The sequence below is a fragment of the Amphibalanus amphitrite genome, unplaced genomic scaffold (assembly GCF_019059575.1).
Source record: "Amphibalanus amphitrite isolate SeventyFive unplaced genomic scaffold, NRLGWU_Aamphi_draft 000176F_arrow, whole genome shotgun sequence".
Classification (NCBI taxonomy): Eukaryota; Metazoa; Arthropoda; class Thecostraca; order Balanomorpha; family Balanidae; genus Amphibalanus; species Amphibalanus amphitrite.
Genome location: NW_024881671.1, coordinates 622,402 through 638,644, shown reverse-complemented (window position 1 = coordinate 638,644; position 16,243 = coordinate 622,402). Strand labels below are relative to the sequence as shown.

Below are 16,243 nucleotides of genomic sequence, written 5' to 3'. Positions count from 1 at the left end.
GAATGATATACATGATGACCTCGAGGTCACGTGACCTGAGGTCAACCTTTGACCTTGACCTTTCGAGGTCAACATATATATCATTCGATGCGGATTGACGAGAGGATCACGATGATGCCCTTAGTTTGTTCCTATCTTGACTACTTCGAAAGTTATTCGAGAAAAACCCTCTCCATATCTAGCGCCGCCATTTTGACTTTTTCGACCCCTGTGACGTCATCTTTGACCTGACCTGAAAATGACCTCAGTAAAAATTGTAGACCTTGTCCGTGCGTATCCGATGCCGTTTACCGCTTGTCGCTATCTTGCTTCGTTCTCGAGATCTCAGGGGGGGGCGGTCATCCGCCCCCCCCCCCGTCGGTACTAAGTTGGCGCAGACCCCCGTCGGTGCGCGGGTTAAAAAAACAAGATTGAACACTACGTTAAGAGTTAAGAGGGAAAACGCCGTTTGAATCTCTGGTTTCTTCGTGATTTTCTAAAAAGCAGCGTATAGCTTTTTAAGAAAAAATCTTGCTTCTAATACACAGCCACAACCTTGTTTCAAATAAATGTAAAGTTACTCTACAGTCTGTAGAGAGTTTCTACATTCAGACATTTGAATCAAATGCTATTTCAAATTATGACGTTTGCATTTTTCTCCAAGTAGGCATATCCTGGAACTAGATGTGCAATTGAAGCGCATTATTAGCCAAGGTAATGTAATAGTTTTAATACTCTCCTTCCTTTTTCAGCTACTCTCGCTCCGGTTGTTCAGGAACAAGACCCCTGCTACCCTGGAAAGTGTGGCCCGAACGCCCAATGTCGCGTACACAATGGAATTGGAGTTTGCAGCTGTCTGCCAGAATACTTTGGCAACCCATATGAAGGCTGCAAGCCCGAATGTGTGATTCACTCAGACTGTGATCGTTCCGAGGCCTGCGAACGCAACAAGTGCGTCGACCCATGCCGTGGCGTGTGCGGCTTCCGTGCTGAGTGCCGTGTGCAGAATCACGTGGCCATGTGCTTCTGCCCAGAAGGATATAAGGGCGACCCCTTCTCAGCATGCACACCGGTTCCGGTCACTCAGCCACCGCAGGAACCGGCAAAGGCCGATCCTTGCTTCCCATCTCCGTGTGGGTCAAACGCCGAGTGCATCTCCAAGGACCGCGATGATGACTCGGCTGTTGCGATCTGCAAGTGTCTTCCGGGCTTCCCCAAGGGCGACCCTTACACCGGCTGTCGGCCAGAATGTGTCACCAACGCCGACTGTGCTCAAACTCTGGCATGCGGGTCTCAGCAGAAATGCATCGACCCCTGCCCCGGCCTGTGTGGACACAATGCCGCGTGCAGAGTCATCAACCACAACCCGCTCTGCACCTGCAACGCTGGTTATACTGGATCGCCTTATCAAGGATGCACTGAGATAAAACGTAAGCACCATGAAAAGACAAACCTCATTTGCACTGAACTTCTGAATTACATTTTTGTTAATGTACATACTGCCTTCATGTATGATAAGATGATCCATCTTTTTTCTCAGCGAAGACACCCAAGCAAACCTGCTTCCCGAACCCCTGCGGGCCAAACTCGCAGTGTCGGGAGCTGAACGGACGTCCAACATGCTCGTGTCTGCCGGAGTACCTGGGAGCGCCACCCAACTGCCGGCCAGAGTGTGTGGTCAACACGGACTGTCCGAGTTACCAAGCCTGCGTCTCACAGAAGTGCGTTGACCCGTGCCCAGGATCGTGTGGACAGAATGCCGACTGCCGGGTTCAGAGCCACAATCCTGTATGCGTATGCCTTCAGGGATTCACAGGAGACGCCTATTCGCTTTGTACACCGATCCCACGTAAGTGTTCCTGATAGATCTCTGTAGTTATTATGGGCACATTACCTAACATGTAGGCAACGTATGCTGACTTTTTCAATCATAAAATGAACTGTCGCAAAAACCACTTAAAAATCTCATTAACATAACCTCTATGTTTGCATAGTAGGAAAAGATCGACGTTTTTCACAACGTCCCTTTAAATGCTGTCGGTAACGCGTTTGGCTAAATACCATCAAACGTCAATTTTGTTGGTAAATAATGGTTCAGAAAATGCTAATAATGTTCATCCTTTCTCAGAAACTCCGCCACCGACGGCACCGGCAGTGGCCGACCCATGCTATCCGTCACCGTGTGGAGCCAACGCAGATTGTAGCGACAAGAACGGCGTCGCGGTATGCATTTGCCGTGACGAATACTTCGGGAACCCGTACAGCGGATGTAAACCAGAGTGTGTCTTGGACACGGATTGCCCTCGGGACAAGAACTGTGACAACAACAAGTGCAGGGACCCGTGCCCAGGCCAGTGTGGCACAGGAGCAGAGTGTCGCGTCGCCAACCACCGCATCATGTGTCATTGTCCTGAGGGCCACACCGGAGATCCATTCTCCTACTGCAGACTGGTGCCGCAGACGCCACCGCCATTTGAGCCTCAGTACACGAACCCCTGCGTGCCATCGCCTTGCGGCGAGAACGCCCAGTGCCGAGAGGCCAACAACGCAGCCGTGTGCTCTTGTGTGGCTGGTTACCATGGCGACCCCACCATCGGATGTCGACCAGAGTGCGTCTCCAACGCCGAGTGCGCCCCGGCCCTGGCATGCATCAACCAGAAATGCAAGGACCCATGTGTTGGTCTATGTGGTGTTAGCGCGCGTTGTCGCGTTCTCAACCACAACCCCAGGTGCAACTGTCTGCCAGGATATGAGGGCGATCCTTACAGACGCTGCGTGGTTACCAGACGTAAGATATGTTTACTTCGTTATGTATATATGCATATTTTCAGAGCCTTTTTATATGCATGCTTTTTCGAAAACTGCATGATAGCATGACTTTTTGCACTTTACCGAATGATGAGCATGACATTGCATTACCCCCGAATGCATCGCATGTCTGTTTAAGTGCTCAAGCATGTTCCTCTCCTCCTTTTAGCCGAACAACCTCGCCCTGGAAACCCGTGCCAGCCGAGCCCGTGCGGCCCGAACGCGGAGTGCCGGGAGCTGAACGGCGGAGCCGCCTGCTCCTGTCTGGAGGGATACAAGGGTGCTCCACCAGCCTGTCGACCAGAATGTGTTCTGAACACGGACTGTGCCGAGCACCTGGCTTGCATCGGACAGAAGTGTGTGGATCCATGCAGGGACGAATGTGGTCAAGGTGCTAAATGCACCGTGGTCAACCACAACCCTGTTTGCCGCTGCGAGGCAGGCCTCGTGGGCGATCCATACAGTTTCTGCAGAGCAGTGCCAACAAGTGAGTTATACTTGGGAGACGATTGCTAGGGCTAAATACCGACTATGGACAAATTACAGCAATGTGAAAGGCATCAGGAAATTACCGACTCAGCCAGCCGAATTCCGCATGATTACGTATATCGATGCTCTGGTCTACATAGTGGGGACAGCCGGTGGTTTACTATGAATGGATGAATATTATCCCAACTGAACTTTTCTATTCTAAGACAACACTTTCAATAAAAAAAATGCATCAAAGCTTCAAAATGTAGGTACCTATAACGCAATCCTTACGTATATTTATACCTAAAAAGCAGCAAAACAGAGAAAGCATTGTGGTTGAAAAAGCGGCAAAGGGAACAACGTTGAATGATTTTCGCATACTTTTATTTATCATAAAACAATTATTCATCATAAAATAAACTGTTTACCAAACCTATTAACAACTTGAGAAGGCCAATTAAATGGTTAACAGAAGCAGCGCGTCCCAACCCAAGCACGCGTAAGCCGTAAGGTAAGCAACGACAGCAATATAATTGCCTACAATTGTTTGTGTAAAGTGCCATTTTATGTAATGCTGTATCGCAATGCGACGTATTGCGAGTTTTCATATAACCTCTGTCTTTCAGCCACTCCAAGACCTGAACAACCACAAAACCCGTGCTACCCTGGCAAATGCGGCCCGAACGCCCAGTGCCGTGTGCACAATGACATCGGCGTGTGCAGCTGTCTACCAGAGTACTTCGGCAACCCGTATGAGGGATGCAAGCCGGAGTGCTTGGTAGATTCCGAGTGTGATCGTTCCAAGGCCTGTGAGCGCAACAAGTGCGTGGACCCGTGCCCTGGCGTCTGCGGATTCCGGGCCGAGTGTCGGGTGCAAAACCACATGGCGATATGCTTCTGCCTGGAAGGATATAGGGGCGATCCATTCACTGCCTGCACACCGATACCAGTCACACGTAAGACAAAGTCATTTGAATGGTTCACGCATAGTAATCGAGGACACATTTTAGATATACGATACAGTATGCATGCATATTTTTTTACCTACCTGCTGCGAGTTATCTGGAGAAAGTTGTATACATGTATTTAAAAGAGACATCGATTAGTAATCAATGGTTTCCGCTTCCATTCACAGCACAGCCATCTGCCCCGGTTGAGACAGATCCGTGCAATCCAACGCCATGCGGAGCAAACGCTGACTGCATTGAGAAGAACGGTGTTGCCACGTGCAAATGTCGCCCAGGATACCCCAAGGGAGACCCTTTCAGTGGTTGCCGACCCGAGTGCATCACCAGTGCCGACTGCGCGCAAACGAAAGCCTGCGGCACTCAGCAAAAATGCATTGATCCATGCCCAGGTCTTTGCGGCTCGAACGCCCTGTGCCAAACCATCAACCACCAGCCGATCTGCCGCTGCAACAGCGGCTACACGGGAGATCCTTATCGTGTGTGCACCAAAGAAATTCGTAAGTATCAGTATTGCATAGACTCAAGACTGTTCAATTGCACATCTCTGCATTGTAACGATAAAATATGCAGTGCAGATGAGCACCGTAAATTTCCACGCAATGTCGTGTTCTCTCATATACTTGATTATTTTGAGAGGAAATAGTGCGTTTCAGCATATTAATCTTACTTAATAAATTTCAAGTTGTCTGTCCATCCGTCAGCCTTATGTGTCTTAAAGCGCCGGAACGGCGCCGCGTATCGACGTGAAATTTATTGGGCAAAAACTTTGGGTGGGGCGGACCATCGTATCAAAAGATGGGCGCAATCGGACCAGGGGTGCGGCGTCAGCGCGTGAATCTCTGCCCCATGCTGGCCGAGGCCGGCGCCGAGCAGAGAGCACGCGCTCTAAGCTCATTTTCTTCGCTTGCCAAACTGAGTGAAAACGATGAGAGCCAGCTCGGGAAGTCAACTCTGTGGATTTAAAGAATACAGGTTTGCGATTAGGATCAGGTATAGGCGCAGGTACAGGTATTCGGTACGGGCTTCACCGGTAAATAAAATAAATTTATTATCAAGCGAGCGAAGCGAGTCAAGTGCGAGCGAAGCGAGCAAACTTTCGGATCTGCAGCGCTCCTCGAAAAGCGCATATACCTACATGCCTACCATACAGCTAAATGAAGTAAGTAAACAAACTTAACCCTACTGGCATAAACATACAAGTTTTAACAACCAAACTAATAATCCCCTTAAACATATGTCTCGAATCTATACAGTTATAGCGTAAACCTGTATTCTAGGCCGGCCGGCCGTGGTGACGCTTTTGCGAGGCTTATATCTCAGCAACCACTTGACCGATTTACATGCGGTAATTTTTGCAGGGTAGCTTCATTCTTTCTACCAAGTATTGGACTATTCCCGATGTACGTGGGTGACCACTTATGCACGTGCCACGTGCAAAACGAAGAGGTGTTGGTTTTGCAACAATTGCAATATCTCGGTAACTACTGGGCCGATTGCGCTGAAAGTTGGCATGTAGTCTTATTTAATAATGTGTCTCAATGCTTCTAAATCCTCTGCCGCTCATTCTTCGTCACTATATCCACCGTAATCTGTGTTTTCATTTAAGAGTAGCGAACCAACTTTCAACACGGCATTGCCGTACAGTATGCACTCAGGCGGCTATAACCGCCAGAAGCGACATTGTGGTACAGTATGCAATCAGGCGTTTGATAGTTCTGCCACCTAGCGCGTAAAAGGAAAGGTTGGGCGGCGGACACGACATTGCGGTACAGTATGCACTCAGGCGGCTTTATTCGCCAGCACCGTCATTGCGGTACAGTATGCAATCAGGCGTTTGATGGCTCTGCCATCTAGCGCGAAACAGGAAAGGTAGGGTGGCCACGCAATGGATAGTAGCCGGTTCATGACGGCCATCTGGTAAGTACAAATTTGGTGCAGGTTTGGTGCGATTAGGTTCAGTGTGTTTCTTAGCAGCTAGCAGCTAGGGTTACATTAATTGCTTATAGCTATTCCTGCTTTTTCATAGTGTCAGACATTATTATCGATCAACCCTATTACTGGTGGGGGGGGGGGGGCATCGGCCCCCACCTGTAGTATTTTTGCTGTCGATGAAAATCGCCTTAGGGGTTCGAAATTTGGCGACTTTTCCTTAGCTAGAGGCGTATCCAGGATCAGTTTCTCGGGGGTAAATCTGGTCACACTTAAAACAAAAATAATTTCAAAACAAACGTGTCCATCTATATGTGTGCATATGCCCTAGAGACAGTACTGCGGTACAGTGTGCATTCAGGCGGTGATACGGCAGACGCGGCACTGCGGCACAGCGTCCATTCAGGCGCTTGACGCTCCTGCCATCTAGCGAGTAAAAAGGAATGTTTGGGCGGCTATGCGAGCCGCACTTATTGGGTAGGTATGCGCACTCGATTACCTACCTGGCAATCTTCAAGAGAACAACCTTTCACCATTTAAAGCATTAATAATATCCATGATATTGAACAAACGAATGTGATAGAATACAATTAGAGCAGTTAACAGTGCTCATGTTAAGAACGTAGGTATGTTATGTTACGACTTACTGGTGGTTATAGGAATGCACTAGAGTAAGGTGGACATATAGCCTAAGAGTAGGGTATGGGTAGGGTGTAAGTAGGGTATAGGTAGGGTAGGACATGTATATGGGTAGAATAGCGTTTTTTTGCGGCGTTCCCGATTGGCGGCGGGCGGGCGGGCGATGCGGGCGATTTTCATTTTTTGTGGCGTTTGCGGTTGGCGGCGGGCGGGCAGGCGCACGATGCGGGCGGTTTTCATTTTTCGAGGCGTTTGCGGTTGGCGGCGGTCGGGCGGGCGGTTTTCATTTTTGCGGCGTTTGTAGTTGACGGCGGGCGGGCGTGCGATGCGGGTGGTTTTTATTTTTTGCGGCGTTTGTGGTTGGCGGCGGGCGGGCGTGCGATGCGGGCGGTTTTTATTTTTGCGGCGTTTGCGGTTGGCGGCGGGCGGGCGCGCGATGCGGGCGGTTTTTATTTTTTGCGGCGTTGTTTGCGGTTGGAGGCGGTCATTTTTACTTTTGCGGCGTTTGCGGTTGGCGGCGGGCGGGCGGGCGCACGATGCGGGCGGTTTTCATTTTTTCGAGGCGTTTGCGGTTGGCGGCGGTCGGGCGGGCGGTTTCTATTTTTTGCGGCGTTTGTGGTTGGCGGCGGGCGGGCGTGCGATGCGGGCGGTTTTTATTTTTTTGCGGCGTTTGTGGTTGGCGGCGAGCGGGCGTGCGATGCGGGCGGTTTTTATTTTTTGCGGCGTTTGCGGTTGGCGGCGGGCGGGCGCGCGATGCGGGCGGTTTTTTTGCGGCGTTTGCGGTGTTGTTTGCGGTTGGAGGCGGTCGTTTTTATTTTTGCGGCGTTTGCGGTTGGCGGCGGGCGGGCGTGTTTTTTTTAATAATTCAATGTCCAAACTTTTGGATCCGTAGTGCTCCTCGAAAAGCCATACCTACCTACTATACAATTAAATAAAGTAACTACCAAACACCACCCTACTTATATAAACATAAAAGTTTTGACAACCCAACTAATGGCCCCATCAACCATATCTATCCGAACGTACAGTTATCGCGTAAACCTGTATTCTAGTTAATTAGTTTAATCATACATTATCAACCAAAAAGCCCTCGAAGAATGAGCATAAAGTTATTATCCCATAAGGTTATTATACACTTATGTACTCGTACTATTTTAAGGAAATAGTGCAATACGTTTTTACAACAACAAAATACGAGGCACGAAGACATAACGCCGCTTACACGTTCACAACTTGTTTCAGCCCGCGAGCCGGTGAACCCGTGCTTCCCGAGCCCATGCGGCCCGTACTCTGAATGCCGTGTCTTGAACGGAGGTGCAGCATGCTCTTGCAAGCCGACGTACATCGGAGCACCACCACAGTGCCGACCTGAGTGCGTTGTGAACTCAGAATGTTCCAACCACCTGGCCTGCATTCAAGAGAAGTGCGTCGACCCGTGCCCGGGCAAGTGCGGGCTTAATGCACAGTGTTCCCTGCGCAACCACAACCCGAAGTGCACATGTCTTCCAGGATTCACCGGAGATCCGTACTCTCGATGTGTTCGGGAAATACGTGAGTACAAATTACCTATTCATGTTATTAATTTTGATGCACATCTTTTGCATGTATTCCATAGCACTAAAAGCAGTGAAAAAAAAAACGGATCATAAAAAGCATAGACTTAACGATGCTTCCTTTTCCTTTCAGAAACGACCCCGAGACCGCCTGCTGCTGAGGTTGATCCGTGCTACCCATCACCATGTGGTGCCAACGCGGATTGCACGAACAGAGATGGTCTTGGCGTATGCAAGTGTCGACCAGAGTTCTTCGGCAATCCATACGAAGGATGCAGACCGGAATGTGTTCTGGACACCGACTGTCAACTGGACAAGAACTGTGAAGCAAACAAGTGCATCGATCCTTGTCCTGGACGCTGTGGATCCGGCGCCGAGTGTCTCGTCGCTAACCACGTCATCATCTGTCTGTGTCCGGCCGGCTACACGGGAGATCCGTTCTCATACTGTAGATCGATCCCTGACGATCCTCCACGCCCAGAGCCGCCATCGAACCCGTGCTTCCCGAATCCGTGCGGACCGAACGCCCAGTGCCGTGAGGCGAACGGCGTGGCAGTCTGCGTCTGTCTGCCCGAGTACCGTGGTGATCCCGCGACGGGCTGCAGACCTGAATGTGTATCGCCGGCCGAATGCTCATCGGATAAGACATGCGTCAACCGTAAATGTGTTGACCCGTGCCCCGGGGTGTGTGGACAGAACGCACAATGCCGTGCTATAAACCACAACCCGGTGTGCGACTGTCTGCCAGGCTTTGTCGGTGACCCGTACCGCCGTTGCACGCTGGAGGTGGTCACTCAGCCAGTCAAGGATGACCCGTGCTCACCGAACCCATGCGGACCGAACTCTATCTGCCGTGTGATCGGCGACAAGGCAGCCTGCAGCTGCGAACAGGGCTACAAGGGATCGCCTCCAAACTGTCGCCCTGAGTGCGTCACCAACCCAGAATGTTCGGCCGATAAGGCGTGCTACGGACAAAAGTGCGTGGATCCCTGTCCGGGCCAGTGCGGAACGAATGCCAACTGTCTCGTGCAGAACCACAATCCAGTCTGCAACTGCCAGGCGGGATACACTGGAGACCCATATCGGTTCTGCTCACCCATTCCTAAAAGTAAGTTATGGTTACGTTGTATTACCTAGCTGACTGGTAAGATCAATATGCAGCCTAAATAAGTCATTCTAATCAACTATCAAGTGGCATATTGTTTTTTTTTCAATGGCTTTAGTTTTTCAGTTGCCCTTACATTAACTTTTGTTTCAGCCACTCCGAGACCCCAGGCACCACAAAACCCGTGCTACCCTGGCAAGTGCGGCCCGAACGCCCAGTGCCGTGTGCACAATGACATCGGCGTGTGCAGCTGTCTACCAGAGTACTTCGGCAACCCGTATGAGGGATGCAAGCCGGAATGTGTAGTCAACAGTGACTGCGTCAAGTCCAAGGGCTGTGAAAGGAACAAGTGCGTTGACCCGTGTCCTGGTGTCTGCGGCTTCCGCGCAGAGTGTCGAGTTCAAGACCACGTGGCGATTTGCTACTGCCCGGATGGATACAGAGGTGATCCATTCACAGCATGCACACCAGTTCCAGTGACCGAGCCGCCGAGGGAGCCAGTCAAGACCGATCCGTGCTTCCCGTCACCATGTGGACCCAACGCCGAGTGCGTTACCAGGGACAATGATGACGACGAAAAGGCAGTAGCAATCTGCAAATGCCTCCCAGGATTCCCGAAGGGAGACCCAGTAACTGGCTGTCGACCAGAGTGCACTGTCAATGCGGATTGTTCTCCGACACAGGCATGTGGATCCCTACAGAAGTGTGTGGACCCGTGCCCTGGATTGTGCGGAGCCAACGCCCGATGCAGCACAATCAACCACCAACCGATTTGCCAGTGCAACGACGGCTATTCAGGAGACCCATATCGTACCTGTGCTCCTATTGTCCGTAAGTTGCAACATCAACGTCATCACAAACGCTTGAACTTAAGTTTCCTTGACAGATTCAATACGTTGATTACATGCTTGTTAATAGAGAAGGCACTAAATTTATTTCATTGAATAGTATCTAGAATTAAAGCATTTCAAATGTAGCCAAGTCGGCTATTTTATGAATCATTTTTCCCTTGTATTTTTTCCCAAATATACTGTTGTTTAATTCACTAAAACGCTTCTGTTTTCAGCCCGCGAGCCGGTGAACCCGTGCTTCCCGAGCCCATGCGGCCCGTACTCTGAATGCCGCGTCTTGAACGGAGGTGCAGCATGCTCTTGCAAGCCGACGTACATCGGAGCACCACCACAGTGCCGACCTGAGTGCGTTGTGAACTCAGAATGCTCCAATTATCTGGCCTGCATTCAAGAGAAGTGCGTCGACCCTTGCCCGGGCAAGTGTGGGCTTAACGCACAATGTTCCGTGCGCAGCCACAACCCCAGATGCACATGTCTTCCAGGATACACCGGAGACCCGTACTCTCGATGTGTGAAGGAAATAGGTAAGTTGACTTCTGCATATCAGTAGTTATTTGCTTTGCATTGCGCATTACTGTACAATTTCATAGCAATCATGCTCCAAGGTTTATTCAAGTGTCAATCCATGACTATTGATGACATTCCGTAGAAGGAATGGAAAATATCACCGCAAAAACAAAAGGGTGACACAGCTCACTTTTTTCTTGCAGCCCCAACTCCGAGACCACCGGCTGCTGAGGTTGATCCTTGCTACCCATCGCCATGTGGTGCCAACGCGGATTGCACAAACAGAGATGGTCTGGGCGTATGCAAGTGTCGACCAGAGTTCTTCGGTAATCCATATGAAGGATGTAGACCAGAATGTGTTCTGGACACAGACTGTCAACTGGACAAGAACTGTGAAGCAAACAAGTGCATCGATCCTTGTCCTGGACGCTGTGGATCCGGCGCCGACTGTCTCGTCGCTAACCACGTCATCATCTGTCTGTGTCCGGCCGGCTACACGGGAGATCCGTTCTCATACTGTAGATCGATCCCTGACGATCCTCCACGCCCAGAGCCGCCATCGAACCCGTGCTTCCCGAATCCGTGCGGACCGAACGCCCAGTGCCGTGAGGCGAACGGCGTGGCAGTCTGCGTCTGTCTGCCCGAGTACCGTGGTGATCCCACGACGGGCTGCAGACCTGAATGTGTATCGCCGGCCGAATGCTCATCGGATAAGACATGCGTCAACCGTAAATGTGTTGACCCGTGCCCCGGGGTGTGTGGACAGAACGCACAATGCCGTGCTATAAACCACAACCCGGTGTGCGACTGTCTGCCAGGCTTTGTCGGTGACCCGTACCGCCGTTGCACGCTGGAGGTGGTCACTCAGCCAGTCAAGGATGACCCGTGCTCACCGAACCCATGCGGACCGAACTCTATCTGCCGTGTGATCGGCGACAAGGCAGCCTGCAGCTGCGAACAGGGCTACAAGGGATCGCCTCCAAACTGTCGCCCTGAGTGCGTCACCAACCCTGAATGTTCGGCCGATAAGGCGTGCTACGGACAAAAGTGCGTGGATCCCTGTCCGGGCCAGTGCGGAACGAATGCCAACTGTCTCGTGCAGAACCACAATCCAGTCTGCAACTGCCAGGCGGGATACACTGGAGACCCATATCGGTTCTGCTCGCCCATTCCGCAAAGTAAGTTCAGAAATAAGATGAATTAGACATTACATGTTATCTTAGACGAAGACAGTGTAAATACTAAATATGAAATAGATACCCATTATGAATATCATGATATTAACTTTTTTATGACTTAAAACCTTATCGTCAATTTGCCTTGTCCTTACATTAACTTCTGTTTCAGCCACTCCGAGACCCCAGGCACCACAAAACCCGTGCTACCCTGGCAAGTGCGGCCCGAACGCCCAGTGCCGTGTGCACAATGACATCGGCGTGTGCAGCTGTCTACCAGAGTACTTCGGCAACCCATATGAGGGATGCAAGCCGGAATGTGTGGTCAACAGCGACTGCGTCAAGTCCAAGGGCTGTGAAAGGAACAAGTGCGTTGACCCTTGCCCTGGCGTCTGCGGCTTCCGCGCCGAGTGCCGAGTGCAAGATCACTTCGCTATGTGCTACTGCCCTGACGGCTATCAAGGAGACCCATTCACTGTCTGCACCCCTGTTCCGGCGACTCAGCCACCCAGGGAACCGGTAAAGACCGATCCCTGCTACCCGTCCCCGTGCGGTCCCAACGCCGAGTGCATTGCAAAGGACGATGATGACGATGGACAGGCTGTGGCAGTCTGCAAGTGTCGTCCGGGTTTCCCCAAGGGAGATCCCGTTACCGGCTGTCGCCCGGAGTGCACCACCAACGCCGACTGTTCCCAGTCAGAGGCGTGTGGCTCTCAGCAGAAATGCGTTGATCCTTGTCCCGGTGTGTGCGGCACGAACGCCCTGTGCACAGTGTTCAATCACAACCCAATGTGCAACTGCAAGCAGGGATACCAAGGCAATGCATACGGATACTGCTCACCAATTCCACGTAAGTTCTTTGCTTTGACTTCCTACCATTTGCTGTTGATTTATATCAACCTCTTTTGCTTAAAATGGAAATAATGTTTTTGTAAGCTTTCCAAAAAATATTAAAATAAGCTCTATGCGTTTCACTAGAAGTAGCTTACTGAACTGTTAGCATCATAGGTGCTCACCGTGACAACAATACCAACAGACTACGTATCGTGCTGGTCTCTGACTACTGCTTTCTATTTTCACAGAGGAAACACCGAAACAGGGCTGCTTCCCGAACCCATGCGGGCCCAACTCGCAGTGCCAGGAGGTAAATGGTCGTCCGACATGCTCGTGTCTGCCGGAGTACCTGGGAGCGCCACCCAACTGCCGGCCAGAGTGTGTGGTCAGCTCCGATTGTCCCAGCTACCAGGCCTGCGTCTCGCAGAAGTGCGTCGACCCGTGCATCGGCGCATGCGGCCAGAACGCCGAGTGTCGCGTTCAGAATCACAACCCACTCTGCTTCTGTCTGCCAGGCTACACTGGAAACGCTTATCAGCTCTGCTCAGCAATACCAGGTGAAGCTTTTTGATCTTTATTTAAATGTCACCCATCATAACATGTGCAAAGTAGTAAAGTAGGGGAGAGTGGGGTAAGATGCCCAGGGTGGGAAAGACGCCCCACCCCCTCTAGCGGGGAAACAAAGAATCGAACCTGGAAATTAATGTCCTTAGCGTAAAGCGGAAGCCTGCCTTGTTAACTGCACAAAAATTTGCGAAGCTCAGTTGGGCAACGGCTGGCTGGTGATTGCATGTTTTTTATTTGCTGCTTTCAAAAAATATTTCGGCGTCAAAACATTGTAAATATCAAAGAAGGTAGATAATTTTTGCGTCCCTTGCTATAGTCGTGAAACATTAACATGCGTGTACTGTGTCCCAAACAGTTTGTTTCAGGTTGTAGTTTTATGGCTTACAAATGGTGCTGATTTAATGTTACTTCGGTACCTTGGGGTAAGATGCCCCCTGTCCTGATGGGGAAAGACGCCCCCCTAAATCCGTAGGCTGTCCTTCAAGCAGCCCGTCAAATCATTTAGTACATACTTGTGATGAGAGACAAAAGCCGATCTGGGACTATTGAGAGTCCGGTACGGTCGGGTGCTCCCCATGCCGGTCTTTCGGCCCACACAGCGACTTTTTGGGCGGCATCTGACTCTGAGAGCCCTCACGACGGCCTCTGTGGGCCCCATTATTGGTTCCAGGGCCCCTCACGACATCCTTTGAGGGCTCCCACGTTGGCTCCACGGGCCGCGCTGGCATCTGAGGTCCCCACGATGGGCTCGAGGGCCCTCAAGCATCATAAAGACCTATAAGGGCCCCACAGTGGTCTCCGAACGCCACCACGGAGGCTTGTTTGGCCACGCTGGACTATGATGGCCCTAACGATGACCTCTGAAGCCCCTTACGACTACTTTTGAGGGCCCTTACGATGACGTTTGGTGTCTACTGCAGGCTCGAAGGGACTACTGATTCGTTCAGGCGATTCACGTGCCTATTTATGTCACTTATAGTGCAGGGGGCATCTTACCCAACGCCAGGGGGCGTCTTTCCCACCCTGTGGGGTAAGATGCCCCCTTTCACTTCTTCAGGAAAATGCTTAATAGCAAAAAAAAGTTATCATATTTCAGGCACGAAAGTGTGATATTTTTGGAGAAAAATGATGTCGGCTTCCGTTGAAACTCCAAGTTTTGGCTTTCCGATCGTCATTTTCGAATAATATATGACATAGTCAAACCCTGGGCATCTTTCCCCACTCTCCCCTACCGTTTTTGGAGTTGACGGTAGTTGATTTGATTGATAAGGCTTGTCGGTTTTATTGTTGATAACTTTTGAAATTAATGTACATTACGTTTGGTCCAAGATATTTGCTAATAGTTACATGTTTCTTCGTTCACGTTAGATCATAAGGAAAGAACAACATTTTTGTATTGTCTACAACGTATTTTGTGCGTAACGCCTTTACACGATAAGTAAATTAAAATGTTGATTGTCCTTGTAGGCACCTCATGCGAAGCGTCTTAATGGTGATTGTGTGGTTTCAGTAACGCCGAGACCGACAGCACCGGTAAAGGTCGACCCTTGCTTCCCGTCGCCATGCGGCTCCAACGCCAACTGTGAGGAGCGCAACTCGATCGCGGTGTGCAAGTGCATCGAGGGCTTCTTTGGCAACCCGTACGTCAGCTGCCGGCCAGAATGCCTGCTCAACCAGGACTGCTCGCGCGACAAGGCCTGCAGTCGCGACCTCAAGTGTGTGGACCCATGTCCAGGCACCTGCGGCGTGGAGGCTGTGTGCAACGCTGTCAACCACATTGCAAGCTGCTACTGCCCTGAAGGCATGATCGGAGATCCGTTCGTCCAGTGTCGCTTCAAGCCCGCTGAACGTGAGTGGATGATTGAATTACATCGAAAACAGGCGAAATACTTATTTAATTGATTTATATTGGTACTTTATAGTTATATTACCTTTTTCCTGTCACCTTCAATAAAATTATACATGATTGCAATTGTTGCTGCACAAGCAAGTAACCATTGATCCAAGACTCAGCTGATTGTATCGCAGCTCAGCGATACAATGCATTTGAAATTTGGAATGCATCTGACGAGCTCTTTTTTTGCAGCGGTCCGGCCCCAAGAGCCGGCGAACCCATGCGTGCCTTCTCCGTGCGGCCCGAATGCCAACTGTCGCCTGATGAACGGCGTGGCGCTTTGCACCTGCTTGCCGGGCTTCATCGGCGACCCACTCGACCGGTGTCGCCACGAGTGCGTCTCCAGTTCGGAGTGCGTCTCGGACAAGGCGTGCATCGGCTTCAAGTGCCGCGATCCGTGTGAGGGCACGTGCGGTCATCGGGCCGAGTGTCGCGTGGTGAACCACCAGCCGCGCTGCTCGTGCCCGTCCGGCCTCAGTGGCGACCCGTACCGCGCCTGCTACGACGCCCCGGTAACGCGGCCCGCCGTCGGCGACCAATGCCAGCCGAGCCCGTGCGGTCCCAACTCGGTGTGTCGCGTGCAGGACGGCCGTGCCGCCTGCTCGTGTCGCGACGAGTACCAGGGTGCGCCGCCTAACTGCCGACCGGAGTGCGTGCTCAACGACGACTGTTCCTCGGACAGGGCCTGTGTCAGCCAGAAGTGTCAGGACATCTGCCCTGGCTTCTGTGGAACCAATGCAGTCTGCAACATGCGTAACCACATTCCTACTTGCTCTTGCAACGCAGGATACACGGGAGACGCCTACAGATACTGTTCTCCCATACCGCAGAGTGAGTGTTGTTACTTGCCGTCGATTGCATGTCCGTGCATAATTTACGTTCATTTACAGTACTTTTTTTTCAATACGTTCAACATTTTTCATTCTTGTGATATTACTAAAGTTTAACTGAACTTTATGTTTC

At 51.0% G+C, this 16,243-nt stretch overlaps 1 protein-coding gene and 1 long non-coding RNA gene across 13 annotated transcripts in view; one reads left to right on the top strand and one right to left on the bottom strand.

Moving 5' to 3' along the window:
• LOC122383895 overlaps positions 1–16,243 on the bottom strand; it is a 71,829-nt gene that overhangs the window by 33,722 nt on the left and 21,864 nt on the right. The gene's annotated exons all lie outside the window — the stretch shown is intronic.
• The window catches only part of LOC122383893, a 148,438-nt gene that overhangs the window by 114,505 nt on the left and 17,690 nt on the right, over positions 1–16,243 (top strand). For 8 of the 11 annotated variants that reach the window (XM_043370739.1, XM_043370741.1, XM_043370742.1 and 5 more), the window contains 15 exons: positions 732–1,409; positions 1,520–1,828; positions 2,108–2,767; positions 2,957–3,274; positions 3,885–4,214; positions 4,394–4,723; positions 8,037–8,345; positions 8,481–9,455; positions 9,606–10,283; positions 10,519–10,827; positions 11,014–11,988; positions 12,158–12,835; positions 13,068–13,376; positions 14,897–15,235; positions 15,473–16,111. The exons of 1 other annotated variant lie outside the window; for it this stretch is intronic. In XM_043370739.1, the coding sequence (XP_043226674.1) occupies positions 732–1,409; positions 1,520–1,828; positions 2,108–2,767; positions 2,957–3,274; positions 3,885–4,214; positions 4,394–4,723; positions 8,037–8,345; positions 8,481–9,455; positions 9,606–10,283; positions 10,519–10,827; positions 11,014–11,988; positions 12,158–12,835; positions 13,068–13,376; positions 14,897–15,235; positions 15,473–16,111 (7,836 nt within the window). The remainder of the gene's footprint in view (positions 1–731; positions 1,410–1,519; positions 1,829–2,107; positions 2,768–2,956; positions 3,275–3,884; positions 4,215–4,393; positions 4,724–8,036; positions 8,346–8,480; positions 9,456–9,605; positions 10,284–10,518; positions 10,828–11,013; positions 11,989–12,157; positions 12,836–13,067; positions 13,377–14,896; positions 15,236–15,472; positions 16,112–16,243) is intronic. 2 more of the 11 variants (XM_043370745.1, XM_043370749.1) reach the window with 2 other exon arrangements.